At 47.5% G+C, this 12,813-nt stretch overlaps 2 protein-coding genes across 3 annotated transcripts; one reads left to right on the forward strand and one right to left on the reverse strand.

Moving 5' to 3' along the window:
- Positions 1-4,364: 4,364 nt before the first annotated feature.
- hdhd3 (haloacid dehalogenase-like hydrolase domain containing 3) lies at positions 4,365-9,253 on the reverse strand. The gene is made up of 3 exons (XM_079741945.1): positions 8,980-9,253; positions 8,184-8,518; positions 4,365-5,077 (listed from the first exon to the last, which is right to left on the reverse strand). Exons 2-3 carry the CDS (start codon positions 8,511-8,513, stop codon positions 4,682-4,684), a joined length of 726 nt encoding a protein of 241 aa, XP_079598071.1. The 5' UTR covers positions 8,514-8,518; positions 8,980-9,253; the 3' UTR covers positions 4,365-4,681.
- On the forward strand, positions 8,528-12,499 carry trub2 (TruB pseudouridine (psi) synthase family member 2). Of its 2 annotated transcripts, none has more exons than XM_079741941.1 (8): positions 8,528-8,627; positions 9,692-9,868; positions 10,110-10,184; positions 10,282-10,343; positions 10,476-10,557; positions 10,650-10,722; positions 10,988-11,124; positions 12,064-12,499. In XM_079741941.1, exons 2-8 carry the CDS (start codon positions 9,712-9,714, stop codon positions 12,303-12,305), a joined length of 828 nt encoding a protein of 275 aa, XP_079598067.1. In that variant the 5' UTR covers positions 8,528-8,627; positions 9,692-9,711; the 3' UTR covers positions 12,306-12,499. The 2 variants fall into 2 exon arrangements, with proteins under 2 accessions (XP_079598067.1, XP_079598066.1); XM_079741940.1 differs by lacking the exon at positions 8,528-8,627 and adding an exon at positions 9,384-9,563.
- Positions 12,500-12,813: the final 314 nt, after the last annotated feature.

Raw genomic sequence — 12,813 nt, forward strand, 5'->3', positions numbered from 1 at the left:
CCAAGAATTTGCACTCTGCCGTTGGTATGAGTACCAGGACCAGGTCGCCGGGCCAAAATATGCGCAGCTGGGCTCCCCGGTTGTAGAATCGGGCTTGAGCTTGCTGGGCCTGTTGGAGATGGTCCCGGACGATGGGCCAGACCAGCGCCATGCGGTCCCGCACCTGCTCCACGTGGTCCACCATAGTGCAATGAAGGGATGGCCGACTCTCCCACACCTCCTTGGCGAGGTCGAGGAGTCCCCTTGGTCTTCTCCCGTACAGCAGCTCGAAGGGGGAGAAACCCGTGGAGGCTTGGGGCACTACACAGACTGCGAACAGGACGTGGGGCAGGAGCTGGTCCCAATTTTTCCCATCAGTGTCCATGGCCTTCTTCAGCAGTTGTTTAGTGTCTTGTTAAAACATTCCATGAGCCCGTCTGTCAGGGGGATCCCTGGTCTGTGAGTACCTCCCTGGCTATCCCTACCCGACTGAACAGGAGCATCAGCTCCTTAGCGATCGCCTTGGCAGTGGCGGCGCTGGTGTGGTAGGGCTTCCGGAAACCTGGTAATGTAGTCCACTAACACTAGAATGTACCTATGTCCCCGGCTGGTCTTCGCGAGAGGCCCGACAATGTCCAGAGCTAACCGGTCGAATGGTACTTGGGCATGGGGATTAAAGGGTTCCGACTTCTGTCCGTCTGACAGTATTGGACAATGTCTCTTTTCATCCCGGGCCAATAAAAACGGTCTAAAATCCGGTCTCTGGTTTTGTCCATGCCTAGGTGTGCTCCTAACAGATGGGAGTACATTTACATTTTACATTTAGGGCATTTAGCAGACGCTTTTATCCAAAGCGACTTACAATAAGTGCATTTGTTACAATAAGTACATTTGTCATAAGAAGTGAAACAATATATCGCTGTCGGTACAGTAAAGATGTTCATAGAACCAAGTGCAAGTATTACAATCGCTAGGCTAACCCATTCACCGTGTAAAGGTAAACAATGATAGCAGCTACTGTAGATGCTACACAATTAAGTACCTTGAATAAGTGCATGTACAAGTGTATGTATAAGTGCCAGGACGTACAACATTCAATGGTGGCTGTGCATTGGTTTCTGTGCAGAGTCGAGGTGAACTCTGAACAGGGAGTGTGCCATAAAGCAGTACTTTGCTGACATAAGGTCGGGGTACCACCAGTTGTTCGGTCACCACCCCCCCCCCCCCCGCTCTACTACCCGATACAGCAGATCCCCCCTGGTGCTGAAGTGAGTGTGTGGCAGGCAACTCACCGACTCTATCGCTTGGCCGTCGTGGGCGAGGACGTGACTCCAGGCGTGCTTCAGGACGTCATCCTGCAGCTGGGCACTGGCGAACTGTCCGGGTCGATCCGTTGCTCCCCCCCCAGTCGGAAAAAAATCGGAGAACTTGGTGAGAGGGGAGCTCTCGGCTTCTTCTGGTGGGCCGGTCTGCTCGGTGGCCGTCAGGGTATCCGGAGTGTCCAGGGGTGGTCCCGTTGGTCCCGCTCGGGGGGTTCCTCCCATTGAGTGGCCTGGGGTGCCCGGTGGGGTGGGGCCATCTCCCCCGGGTCCGCCGTCCTCTGTAGCAGTTCTGCTGGGGTTGAGTGGACCACCCTAGCCCCATAAGCGGGCCTGCCGGTTCATCCGTGCCGTCGTGGCGGATCCCGCAGTGGTCGGTAACCCGGTTTGGGGTTCCACAGTCTGGGGAATATGGGGCAGTCTCTCCCAATTAATAGGGGTACAGGGTGGTGGGGCATGATCCTGGCCCGTGCCTTATACATCCCTCGGGGGGTCTGCACTGCCACATGCACACGCAGGTCTCGTATGTGTGGTTGTCCCTGTGCACACAGGCGACCTCTATGGGCTCCCCTCGCCGTCCCCCAGCTAGGTCGGGGTGTAGGAGGGTCACGACACTGCCGGCATCCAAAAGGGCCTGAGTGTCCTTATTCCCTACCCGCACTGGGAGGGTTGGGGCCCCGGGCTTCTGATGCGCACAACAGGTGGTCAGGAGACACGGCCCTGACCGTCCCTCGTCGGTGCAGGCCGACGGCATGGATACGTCCCGGTTCCGGGACACTGTCAGGCTAGGTGTCTGGTCCGTTCGCAGCTGAAGCACCATCTATCCTCTCGGGGCTCCTGGGAGAGGGTCGGCGGTCTTGGTGTGGGTGCTCGTGGCAAGGGATTCGGTCCTCATCGGTCCCGGTGCATCTCGGTGGGCCGCGAGGGGTTCCGGATGCTGAAACTCAGCTGTTGAGCCACCTGCCAGTTCTCCAATTGCTGGACCAGCTCGTCTACCGTGTCGGGGTGGTTGGTGGCAAGGGTTCTCCGGGCGTCTGGCGGGAGCTGATGGACGGTATTGTCTATTAAAACCCTGTCCAGGAGGCTGGGTCCTTCGCCGCCTGCAAGCCATCTCCGGATCAGCCACCCGTGTTGGGAGATTTGAGTCCGCACGGCGCCTCGGATGTCAAATCACCATTCGTGGAAGCGCTGGGCCCTGGGCGAGGCTATGTCCATAGTATGCCAATATCGCCTGTTTCAACGCCCTGTACTGACTGGCGTGCTCCGTTGCCAGGTCAGGCTTGCCTACTGTGCGGGTCCGGTGAGGAAGGGGGACAGGATGTGGGCCCACTGGTCCTCCGGCCAGCTCTCCCGACGTGCTGTCCTCTCGAAGACCTCCAAGAAGGCCTCCACGTCGTCATCCGGGCCGAGTTTGGTGAGGCAGCTGGTCGGCGCGGAGGTCGGGTCACGAACTGCCTGTTCTCCCTGCCTCTCTCCCTAAGAGAACATGTCACAGCCTTTTGAAGGGGTACCTGGTCTTCCGCGTCCTCCGCCGTAAGTGTTCTCCATTGCGCCGATTAGGGTGACACAATGGACGCTCTCTGGCTCCGACTGGTGGATATCGGCTGTATATGCCATCAACCACCTCTTCCCTGGGCCGCCTGGCCCGAGGTGTTGAGACCGGGTTGCCACAGTATGAACGGCATTGTTTTGCATTTTGTCTGATTTATCATTATGATGTGACGATAAATTGCTATTTCCAGAGGTGAATGTGTTTGTTTTTCTTTATTTTGCATATTAATGTAACATATTGTTGGTTTTAGTTTCATCATAATATCACTGACTAGAAGACATCTGACTGCATAAATAAATGAAAGAATTGGCCCTCCTGAATTTCTAAGAAAGGTTAGAAGGCTTGCTTAACTGAGTTACTAAAAACATTAGGATTTATTAACTGGGCTTTCATGGTAAATTTGTTCATTATTGAACCTGACTGTCAGCTTAATTTATTTTCAATTCATTTAAACTATTTTAATTATTATTAAAATGATCTCTAGGTCTTTAAAATTAATGATTATATTCCTAATGGCATCACATAAATTTGAAGCATTATACACCGATTTATGGGAAGGAATAGTTCACCCTAATCGGGAAACTTTACCAGATCCTGTTATTCCTAAACTTGACAGCGTCCGTCAAAATGGCCAACTTTTGTAATGCACTAAATGGGATATTGTAGCCTACAACCAGGTGTATCTACTGAAGAAAATCGACGTGCTTTCAATCCTAATATTACGACTGAAAAATGCTCTTTAAAGAGCTATCTGTCTTAGATCCATCCAGTCTTTATATCGAAGGGAACAACCCCATGCTCTGTGAAAACATTTATACCCTACCTTTTGGCAGTTAATGGCAGAAAGCATCATTGCCATCTTTTCAGGGACATTCTGACCCTCTTTACAGAGAAGGAAATGCATACAAGTCAGCAAAATATATTAAATGTTACAATTGTTCCCACTGTCTAGACTTGTACGGTGTGGGTTTTGACAAATATATATACATATTTGTGGGGTAGGGTAAATTATATAATTAAAATGAGTCACAGACATAATTCAAATTATTTGGGCTGTAGGGCTGATGAAATGGCCAACATGGTGTCATTTATTCTTCATCTCATTCAATATTTCGTTCTTTACCAAAATGTTATATGGTTGTTTTTTTTTACTTTGCTCTGGATTAGTGATGAGCTTTCATTGTAATTTATCTTTTTCTTTATTCTGAGTAACGTCAGTGTTTCCCAAGCAAACCGGTCATATGCAGGCAGCCAATCAAGAGACCACTGATCTCTAGACTACTGCAGGACAACCCAAAGTATCACGACCCTCTGAACCCCTTGGTAATGAAGATAATCCAAAGGATGAAGGAAGTATGTTCATGATTGACTCGTCATATTTAGGTGACTAAATTCAAGATCGTTGCTTCCACAGTAGTTCCACATTTTTGTAGAATTAAAGAGTGATGCTATTAACATTGGTCTTAACAATATACACTGCTAAAATGCTTAGAATTAAGAAAAAGTGAGCAGACTGAATATAAATGATTTTTATTCAGATTATTGCATATACATATGATTTATATCGTTATACAGTATTGCTAAGGTGCATTAAATGTGATTATATATTTGGATTGCTGAAATGCAGGATTCTCCACTGTTACTCAGCCTCAAGTAAGAACAACTTTCCCCCAAAAAGAATTACATCAATCTGTCATGGTGTGTTTAAAGTGCCCCAAGCACCCTATACATCTGTTACGGTCAGCCTCGGGGTGCATGTGAGGGGGATCGAGAGCTCGACCCACGGCTTGACCCGGTGGACCCACTGGATCCAGTGTCGGGGGCCCGGGGCTTAGTCCATGAAGTGCTGCAGCCGCAGAGGCAGCTCATCCAGCGAGCCGATGCGGTGCTCCGAGGGGATGTCCGAGTTTGTGTACTTGTTCTGGCGGTCCAGCAGGTAGCCATGGATCCCCAGGGAGCGGGAGCTGAGGTAGTCCATTAGGTAGTGGTCCCCGATGTGGGCGGTGTTGGACGCCGCCACGCCGCACCTCTGCAGTGCCTGCTCGAAGATGGCGGGGTCAGGCTTGGCAACGCCCGCCTCCTCGGAGGTCACCAGGAAGCTGAAGTGGGTCAGCAGGCCGCACGCCTGTAGGATGCCCTCCAGGCGCCGGTCGAAGTTGGAGACCACACCAAGCGTCAGGCCCAGAGAGGAGCAGCTCTCCAGAGCCTTCTGGCAGTCGGGGAACACCTGGGGTCAAACCAAACGGCATCACGTCACAACAGATGTGTTTAAATTATATATTACAATGGCCAAAGTAGTTTAAATTTCATTATTTTCTAGGTGTAATAAGTATGAACTTCAGTTTTGATCCCCTTTAAACTATGCTGATAAAGCATTTACTGTCGTCCGATACTGGATTAACCGATACAATGCCTTGAAAAATATAGATTCTCATTAACCTTAATTACTAGGCCTGTTTCTGAATTTTCTTCTGAAAATAACCTACCCAAAGTAAATAGAGTATATCTCCACAACTGCAAAGGGCTGTTATGTTATCTTGGTACCAAAAGAAAGATTATTGTGCAAGTGAAATATTCAATGTGGATATGACTTGGTAGAGTGAATAAAGCTAGAAAACGGCATAAGTGGAAGATTACATTTCACCTTAAATAAATGTTATATTTAAGAGTGAATACCACCTCGTTCATTATCAGTTGTTAGCCCTATAGTTATATAGGGCCATAGCACAACATTTGATGATTACCTGGCACAGGTAATCATCAATAGAGGTTTTAGTAGTTGGAGGTTCAGGAGAAATCTCAATCAATAAATCGAATCCAAATTTAACAATACAACCTTTATGAGACACAAACGGAGTGTTGAGAACACATTGTACAATGTTATCACTTGACCCCTCTATTGAAAGGTCAGGGCAGATATTGCAATTGCACCATACGGCCACCAGCTTGCGATGAAGGATCTCTGTTCTTATTGAAGGCAATTTACCCATTTCCTCAGAAACCCTCTCCTAGCCATTGATTGTAAACACCAAGCTTAGTTGCAAAACTGGATTATCTGTGAATGTGCCGAACAACTGCAGTAAGGGAGTTCCCTGCATATCCCACTTTGAGATCCATCTCAAACAACGGCTCAAGGTACACCACAATTGTGATAAATTGAACACAAGTTGTAGAACATATTTTGTCTTTTGTTTCTTGAGTATTTCAATACTGGATACTGTAATGTCTGTTTTTGTCACCTGCCTAAGGCCAACAGAAGTCTAGTCATTGTTGCTAACTGTCATGTTTACTTGATTTTTATTAATGTGCTCGTCCCTATTTAAATAAATAAAATTAAAATGATATTGATTTTGATATATAGATATTTGGTACAAGGAATGAACTATTATAGAAAGACAACTTCTTCCTACTTTCAAAGTCTTCCTCATTCTACCGGTTTACGAGCACTGGACATAGCACCAGTATGTTGTGTATGACGTTACATTAGGACGCACTGGGACCAGCTGATCAGTCTCACTTGGACCAGCTGATCAGCCCCACTGGGACCAGCTGATCAGCCCCACTGGGACCAGCTGATCAGTCTCACTTGGACCAGCTGATCAGCCCCACTGGGACTGGTCCACGGTTTGATTACAAACCTTCCTTTTCTTTTGGGAGCCCGTGGATTTAGAGGAACCATACTATCGGTACGGATTTGTCTTTAACGACACTTAGTTGACCCAACGATTACAAGTACCAGGACGGGCCTTGAGACATCGGCCACACATCTCCCTGACCTCTCCCCAGGGTGGGCCACTGCAAACATGGATATATGGAATGGGTGATAATCATGCCACATCACTGATTGAATGGAGCAGACGAACCATACGAGCTGACCCAGGTTCACTGGAGCCCGGTGAGAGAGCTGGACCAATAAACGCTTTCCAGCGCTCTTTATCTCCTAACGCCCCCTCCTCACGTCAAACAGGACTAGCATACCGATGCGGACTCTCACCCTGGGGTTAGTGTGTAATACTTTGTATACAGGTATACATCTTACACCCTAAGTGTTTACATCCTAATTCATGCTTTTGAAGCATAGATGTCCCATGCTTACCTAAGGCCCACTTACGTTGATGAATTACGTCACCCACTTTGAAAACATAAACAATATCCTCTTAAAATAACTAATGGTGTGTTCCTGAATCCTCAGGCGCCAGCCTTCCGAGTTGCACTTTTGACGTCATTTCCAGTCTCGGAGCATTTATAGCATTCCTGTTTGTTTTTGTGGTTGTAGACACAAGTGGGCGTGTCCACCTAGATGTGTGTTGGATAGATCAGTCTACCAGCCTACCCAGTGGACTGTAGCGAACATTACTCATCTATCCGTCACACATCTAGGGGGACACGCCTACCGGTGCTGTCATAAGGGGCAGATTTCCAAAACGGCTTGTAACGGCAAATCACACCACACCTAGTGGCATGTCATGGGACCTTTAAAATGAACGTGGTACAAATACAAAGAAAATAAATCTCTTTACGGGCGCAGCCATTTTTGTTGAGCGTCATCACTGCCCTCGGTCCAGTGGTGTCATTACGCTATTTTATTCGGGGCTAAAGCCCCGGATATTATTTAATTAGCGCCGAATATAATTTTTTGGTAAGAATAATAAAATTATTCAATATTTATTGGTATATTTACTGGTGAATATGGAATGCATTAATTCAATTCAGTCTAGAATTGATTCGAGTCACTAATGGTAGTTAGTTATTTAGAAAGAAACATGGGGATTCCAGGAGCATCTGAAAAAAAAAGCAGCCTGGTCCTTCTAGATAGTCCTTCTGGCAAGAGAAAAAACAGGTTAAAAACATAACCAGACTGTTTACCACCTCAAATGAATGACCTATCTTATCCCAAGTCATATATATATTTATGTAAGGTTTGCCTCACTTGTATTAATTTTACTAAGAAATAACTTAAATTGAACTTTAGATGTTTGGGGATAAGCAGCACAGGAGTCAGGTAGCTCTTAAAAGCCATAATAAACTGCACATTTTGTATATTTATGGAAAGCATTATGAAAAAATGTCCATGCACAATAAAGCATTAGAAAAAAATGACCGCGCGCTACACGCACATTTTTCTTTTCCCTCTGGGCTAAGCCCCTGATGTTTCAGAAACCTAGAAACGCCCCTGTCTCGGTCTACTCTCAGAATTCCGAGGGATGAAGACAAAGGGGGGCGGCCTACGAAATATGCCGCAAGAAAGCTGGGAGATATCCGACTTCTGACTCGGAAGGCTGGCATCCGAGGATTCAGGAACACACCATAAGACCACAAACAAGCTTATTTACCTCCCAGTTCTCTGGATTGCAGAAGTCATTGTAGAGGTTCAGAGCCATGGTGTTCAACAGGGTGGGGTCTTGAACCTTGCACCGTGAGAAGGTATCCCGCACAACCTTCATCCACCAGGACTGCCCATCCATGCCTTGTGTGATGCCGTAGTTGGGGTAGCGGCGGGAGCAGTGCTGATAGGCCTGCCGGAAGGCCACGTCCACCTCGGATGTTTTCAGGTCCAGGCCCGCTCTGCGAGCCTCCATGCAGTACTGCTGACCCACCGACATGCGCACCTTGAGCAGCGTGTCTTTCACGTCCCACAACACGCACTGCAAAGGGCCGCGCATTGTATCTGAACACAGGGACACACAAGGACATGGTTAGGGCACATCTGGCTTGGCCAAGTGTATCGCAATTCGATTCCCTACCAAAATGACATGGCTATGGGTAGATCTACTTACGTAAGTAGATTTTTTTTCTTTTACGCAAAATGTAGCTTAAACTAGAAGGCATTCTTACAAATTGTAAGTATGGTTGAAAACAAACACATCTGAGAAATAAAGCCAGAGAAGCTGAGCTTCATGCCTTTGTATTGGCCCCTCAAAGTATTCAATCACGGCCTGTTGTTTGGACGCCTGAGCCACAACAGCACTTCAATATTAGTAATGAATTGGTTATACTTCGTGTTCAGTAGGGTTAAAGGAACATGGTTACGGTGCGACTTGATTCGGTTTGAAACAGATTCAACGATATAACCGCTACGTGTCGCTACGCTGCTGTTCGCGGCGGAGCGGGGCTTGTACCGGGGTTTACCTCAGGCTTGGGCTCTTCCTCCGGGTTCTCCTAGGGCTGGGCTCGGCGGTCTGGGTCGAAGGCCCTGGATCTGTTGTTCACCGAGCGTAGAGGGGGACGTCCAGCTGTGACGGCGGCCGACTGTTCCCTGTACTCTCTAATAGTCTAAAAGCTCTGACAACGGAGGTCCCGCTCAGCTCGTCGGCGTGTTATAACGGCACACTTAAACAAACTTTGGTGTGGAAAAATAGCGTCTGTGCTTCCCAGTTCCGCTTGTGCTAAACAACAATGTTTACTAAAGCGCCCCTCCGGACCAGCAGGGGGCAGCAGAGAATACCAACTGGGTCCCTAGCACGCATGCGCCCCTCCTCACGTGTGTGGAGAACAACATGACAGCGGCTGCAGCCTCTGAATAAAGTGTTCTACCACGGGTTTATGAGATGTAATTAATCCGACAATTAGCTTGCATTTCTGACGGACAACAGCGATGGCAATTCGAGCTATACGGAAGTTTCGTGCGGTAGAGGGGTTGTTCTGTGTGTACAAACCCCCCGGCGTCCATTGGAAGCTCGTCCGAGACAGGATAGAGACTTGTATTCTTGAAGGTTATTAACATTTACACACTTGTTAACACTTACTGGGATTGTTAACATTCAATACAAACTAGAATAATTTTACAACGAATTTACCATAGATGTGGAATTTACATTATTCCTGCACATTTCGTTACCAGGTGTGAATGGCACCCCTTCCATGGCCACCGGGGTCGGGCTATTGGGATCAGGCGGAGGTCCCACTGACCTGACGCTCTCTGCGGGCTCCCTACCCCCTGGGGTCAGGCTGTTGGGACCAGGCAGAGGTCCCACTGACCTGACCCTCTCTGCAGGTTCCCTGGCCGCTCATCCTCTGGGTGCGTCCGACTTCCTCCATAACAGTGCTGTGCTACGGAGGAAAGATTCAGTGCATCATGCATTTTTGAACACCATTGGTCGCAAATTGGACTCCAATGGAATCTGCTTGTATATGATGTAAAATGAAATATTTTGTCCAGTGCATGTCTTCTATTGTTTGTTGTAGCACGATGGAAACTCATTATATAAAGTTACTTTCGGCTGCCTGAATATAACACCCCACTTTCTTTACCGTTGCAGTCCGTGGACCTGAGGTCAGACGGATCAAAGTGGGAGTCGGACATCGTCTGGACGCTGCGTCCTCCGGAGTGCTGGGTGAGGCGGCTGTTTTAAGGATCAGGGATATGAATGGAAGAGGTTTCATATCTTCAGATGTTTCACTATTGACCGTTTATGTTCACTTGACTCCTAGTTATTGGAGTTGGACGTGGAAACAAACCACTGAATGATCTTTACCAAATGTGCTGTACAAGGGTAAGATTATTGTTCTGTTTACATCTGCTGATGTTTTAATGTTCACAGTGGTATTTTGTTTACCTCTGCTGTTATTTAAATGTTCACCATTGTATTTTGTTTAAAGGATTTCATTTTGATTGTGTTTTCCAGGATTATACTCTGGAGGGTGAATTTGGATTTGCAACGGACAATTTCTCTCGCACGGGCAGGATTGTTGAAAGATCCACATATGGTGTGTATAACTTTGCCCCTCGTCTACGGTTATGTTTTGAATGAGTATTAGGCCTGTATAATTCTGTTGGTGAATCTTCTTGGTGTGTGCAGATCACGTCACACGGGACAAGCTGGAGAAAGTCCTGGCCATGTTGCAGGGGGCCAATCAGAAGGCCTTGCTCATGTAAACCTCATCCCGCTTTAAGAACCCATTTAACAGATTTGTACAACCTAACCTGGAAAAATAAGAAGTGATATAAAGGACATATTAATGATTGTAAAGTTTCTGTTAAACAGGATTTAAATACCAGAAGTTAGAAACAGAAAAATGTCAATGAAACCACATACTTTCAATTTGCACTGATGCTTCACCCCACCACTAGAATGCTAATCCTGTAGGAACCCTTGTGTTGTCGCTGAGGGACTAACGACTGTCCGGTTCTCCTCAGTCACTCCAACGTGGACATGCGCTCACAGGAAGCCTATGAGATGGCTGTGACAGGGGAACTCGGTCCACAGGGGAAGTCACCCCCCATCCTAACCGGCCTCCGGGTCACAGGCTTCCAGCCTCCGTTCTTCACTTTGGGTGAATATCTACCATTAAATGATGTTCTTAGAATTAAAGGGACGCTATTCAAAAGTTGGCGTAACCTGTATATGTTTATGTTAGAGTTTTGCTTGTATTGTATTTTTGGTTTTCACTTTGACATCGCCTGTTTTATACATATGGTACATTTAGTTGATTTATTCAATTTATAAATGTACAGTTTACAGAATGGTGCCTCCTAATGTTGAGAGGGGATGGCAGAGGTCATTCTGGGTAATGCAGAAAAATAACACACAAGAACAGATCGTGTGACATAACTGCCAAAGGGCAAATAATAATATGTGTTTATATATATAAATAGAAACAACAACTAATGAATAGGTAATCTATGACGTTTTTATAACATGGCTGTTCTTCTTTAAAATAATTACGTTAACGTTAGCCTGGCACCCTTACCGTAGCCTGGCATCCTTAACCTTAGCCTGGCGCCCTTACCTTAGCCTGGCACCCTAACGTTAGCCTGGCACCCTAACGTTAGCCTGGCACCCTTACCTTAGCCTGGCACCCTTACCTTAGCCTGGCAGCCTTACCTTAGCCTGGCACCCTTACCTTAGCCGGGCACCCCTAACTTTAGCCTGGCACCCTTACCTTAGCCTGGCACCCCTAACGTTAGCCTGGCACCCTTACCTTAGCCTGGCACCCTAACCTTAGCCTGGCACCCTAACCTTAGCCTGGCAGCCTAACCTTAGCCTGGCACCCTTACGTTACCCTGGCACCCTTACGTTAGCCTGGCACCCCTAACGTTAGCCTGGCACCCCTACCGTGGGCCTGGCACCCCTAACGTTGGCCTGGCACCCTTACGTTAGTCGCGTCCGATCTCATTGAGGCTAACTTACGTTCAGCCAGGGGTGAATCCCAGAACACTATAGCAGGTTTAGAATGAGAATCAGCGGTATCTGCTCTGTCCTCTGGTTCCAGAGCTGCAGTGTCTGAATGAAACCCAGCGGTATCTGCGTAAGGTGGTGCACGAGATCGGTCTGGAGCTGCGCAGCACAGCTTCCTGCACGGCGGTGCGGAGAACACGAGATGGACCCTTCACAATTGACCAGGCCCTGACCCGGGGTCAGTGGACCACCGCCCAAGTGGCTCTGACCATCCAGCACTACTACAACAACTCCAAAAGACAAAGCAGACCGCTGCCCGCCGCGGCAGCGCTGTGATCTGTCTGCCCAGAGTCCTGCAGTTGGCAGGGAAGACAGACAGACTCGCAATGAAGACTTTCTGGATCATTACTGAACTTGTTTGGTTTAACAACTTTCCTGGGTTAGATTACCTACATTTACATAATTCACTGGAGATAATTACTTTCTTGACCTGATCTTAAAGTGAAGTATTTTGCTTTTCCTAATTAAAGGGCCCCTATTTTACACCCAGGTGTGAGTGTGATGAACCACTCCAAGCGGTATCAAAATCTGCCCTGTGACTTGGTGACGTCACAATAAGCCTGTAGTTGCTACAGTCCACCGGGCAGGCTGGTACATTGATCTGTTCAGGCTACTCCTGGGTATTCCAGATATCACGGCATGGCAGGACTTTTGAAGGAACCCTATTGGGGTTCCTTCAAAAGTCCTGCCATGTTAAAAACAAAACGACTTTATTCTCCTATCCTGCCCTCATGCCCAGATGGGTTCTCACTTCGCCCATTTTACCAAGGATGTATCGAGGGGA

The sequence above is a fragment of the Pollachius pollachius genome (genome assembly GCF_949987615.1).
Source record: "Pollachius pollachius genome assembly, chromosome: 8".
Taxonomy (NCBI): Eukaryota; Metazoa; Chordata; class Actinopteri; order Gadiformes; family Gadidae; genus Pollachius; species Pollachius pollachius.